At 53.0% G+C, this 2,461-nt stretch overlaps 1 protein-coding gene across 1 annotated transcript in view; it reads left to right on the forward strand.

Moving 5' to 3' along the window:
- Window positions 1-248: 248 nt before the first annotated feature.
- The window catches only part of NCDN (neurochondrin), a 3,262-nt gene continuing 1,049 nt past the window's right edge, over window positions 249-2,461 (forward strand). Inside the window, exons 1-4 of the mRNA XM_009318737.1 lie at window positions 249-1,268; window positions 1,484-1,710; window positions 1,885-2,109; window positions 2,332-2,461. The exon at window positions 2,332-2,461 is cut by the window's right edge and continues 1 nt beyond it. Coding sequence (XP_009317012.1) covers window positions 249-1,268; window positions 1,484-1,710; window positions 1,885-2,109; window positions 2,332-2,461 — 1,602 coding nt within the window. The remainder of the gene's footprint in view (window positions 1,269-1,483; window positions 1,711-1,884; window positions 2,110-2,331) is intronic.

Consider the following 2,461-nt stretch of genomic DNA (forward strand, 5'->3'; position numbering starts at 1 on the left):
GGCTGTGCTCGCTGGCGCTGGGGGCTTCGGGGCAAGGTGCTTCCGTGTGTTGGGGTTCCCAAGCGGAGGGAGCCTGGCCTTGGCTTGGGTGTGCTGAGGGGTAGTCAGCATTGCCGCGCTCTGGTAAAGCTCTGGGTCAGCACTTGGCCTAAGTGCCCAGCTCAGTGGGTACTTCTCTGTACTAATGAAAGTTGTTCAGGCTTCTTATTTGCCTGTTCAGTCCTGTAAATTTAGCAAAGGCTCTTGCTATGCTGCGCACTCACCCCTGGTTTGCCTTACAGGTGACCAAAGCGGTCAGAGCCGGAGAATTAGACGCTAAGACCCGTCGCCAGATCTTTGACGCAATTGGATTCACGTTTCCGAATCGCCTGCTCGCCTCCAGGCAGCCCCCGGCAGGGTGCCCCGAGCACACCTTCCGGGCACTGGGCCTTACTCTGTTGGCATGTTTCTGCACCGATCCCGAGTTAGCTGGTCACTCCCAAATCCTGAACAAAATCCCAACCTTCAATGACATCCTGGTTTCCTCCTGCAATCCAGACAGCACGTCCATGATCGATGATGTATACCAGTGCCTGAGCGCTGTCATGGCCACTAGCAGGGGCCCCAGGGAGTTGGTGACCAAAGGGACGGTGTCTGCCCTGTGCCAGGCCTATGTGAATTGCAGTTATGGCTCTGACCGTGCTCTGACGCTGCTCTTGGGGCTGTTGGCCATAGCAGAGGCGAAGTGCTGGCAGAGGGACGCTCCACACCTCCTGGCCGTGCTGAGCAAGCTCACCAATGATTTTCTCAAGACTGAAGACATGACCAAATTTGAGTTGTGTGAGGTTCTGCCACACTTCATCCCCCTGTCGCCACCCCTCACACAGGACTCGCAGGGCTGTGAGTGCCTCCATAGACTTTACAAAGGGCTGGCTAACATCTTGGGCAGTAAACTCAGCCAGTCGCAGCGGGACCCTGCTCTGAAGCTTGCTGCCTGCCTCGTGCAGGCCTGCGGGTCAGAGTGGATCCCAGCAGGGAATGCTGGAAGCAAATTCCTGGCCTTGCTGGTGAACTTGGCTTGTGTGGAGGTCCGCCTGATGCTAGAGGAGCCAGATCCCTTGGAGGTGGAGGGGAAGAAAGAAGTGGTAACAGCCTGCTATGTCCTTATTGAGATGGGGATCCAGGAGTGCCTGAGAGAAGAGAAACCGCTGCTAGAAGAGGTGCAGAAAATGCAGCTTGTGAGGATCATGGAGGAGGCATTTGGAGCTGTAATATTCTACTTGAGACAGGTAATGCAGGGCTTTCAGGCAAAAGTGTTTGTGGTTTTCTTCTGGGAGGCTTTGATAGCTGTTCACTGGGACGCTTAATGGGTGCTCAGCAGCTCATGGCCATAGCTGTGTAGAGCAAAACGTGCATCTTCGCCCGCTGTGGTTTTCCTACCTGCGGTACCTCGATAGGACAGCGGCCCTAACGTCATTTTCTGTCTGCTTTCTTATTCATGCAGGTTAAACAGGAGGAGCTACAAGACCCTTTCATATTTGCTTCTGTTCGAATCCTTGGAGCCTGGATGGCAGAAGAGACATCCTCCCTCAAGCAGGAAATCTGTGAGCTCTTGCCTTTCCTTGTTCATTATGCCAAGAAGCTTTTCAAAGAGGGCAGCCCAGCTGCGAGTCTTCCCCAGCCAGAGCTGGTCAGCACCGAGCGCTCTGGCTTACCCCAGGATGCTCTGAGGTGCGTATTTTAAGCACAGAGTTGATGCGTTTTAGCACAAACCTGTTCAAATCTTCTTCTATTTTCCATTCTCCCTGCAGTGCCAATTCCATGGCTCTTTTTTCCCCCAGTTGGATGTAAATGCAGAGCTTAGACCCATTTTGCCTCATGTTCCCAATGTCTTTCCCCTTCCAGATTTCTGCTACCTGGCTTTTGCCATTTAACAGCAGAGGACAGGCCCCGGGACATCCTCATCTCAGAAGGAGCACCAGCACTGCTGTGTGAGTACTTCCTCCACCAGTGGGAGGTGCTGACCTCCGAGCCCGGGTCCCTGACTCCACTGACAAGCACTGAAATGAGTCTACAGACGGCGTGTGGGATTTTCCTTAACCTGGTCGTGACTGCACCGGACCTCATCAGGTAACAGAGCCGCAGGAGCCTGCTTTAAGGTTGTCAGTGGGAAGAAAGGGAGTGCATTGTGAAATGAGTTTGCAGGATCTTTTAAGACACTATGCTGAAAGAGGGATGTCCCTTTTTCAACACCAGTTATATTACTTTTTTGGCACTGCCTTTAACCTTGACATTTTCAGGTGCTTCTGGCTCTGCTCAGGAAACGTGTCTCAGGGTTTGCTTTCTCTCTAGGCAAGACAAAACCTTTTCCTCCTTGATGGACATGTTGTTGAAGTCTCTTCCGCTTCTGCTGCCCCAGAAAGATCACCTGGTTCTAGCAGCGAACCTTGCGACTCTGGGCCTGATGATGGCCAGGATCCTT

The sequence above is a fragment of the Pygoscelis adeliae genome, unplaced genomic scaffold (assembly GCF_000699105.1).
Source record: "Pygoscelis adeliae isolate BGI_AS28 unplaced genomic scaffold, ASM69910v1 Scaffold382, whole genome shotgun sequence".
NCBI classification, from domain to species: Eukaryota; Metazoa; Chordata; class Aves; order Sphenisciformes; family Spheniscidae; genus Pygoscelis; species Pygoscelis adeliae.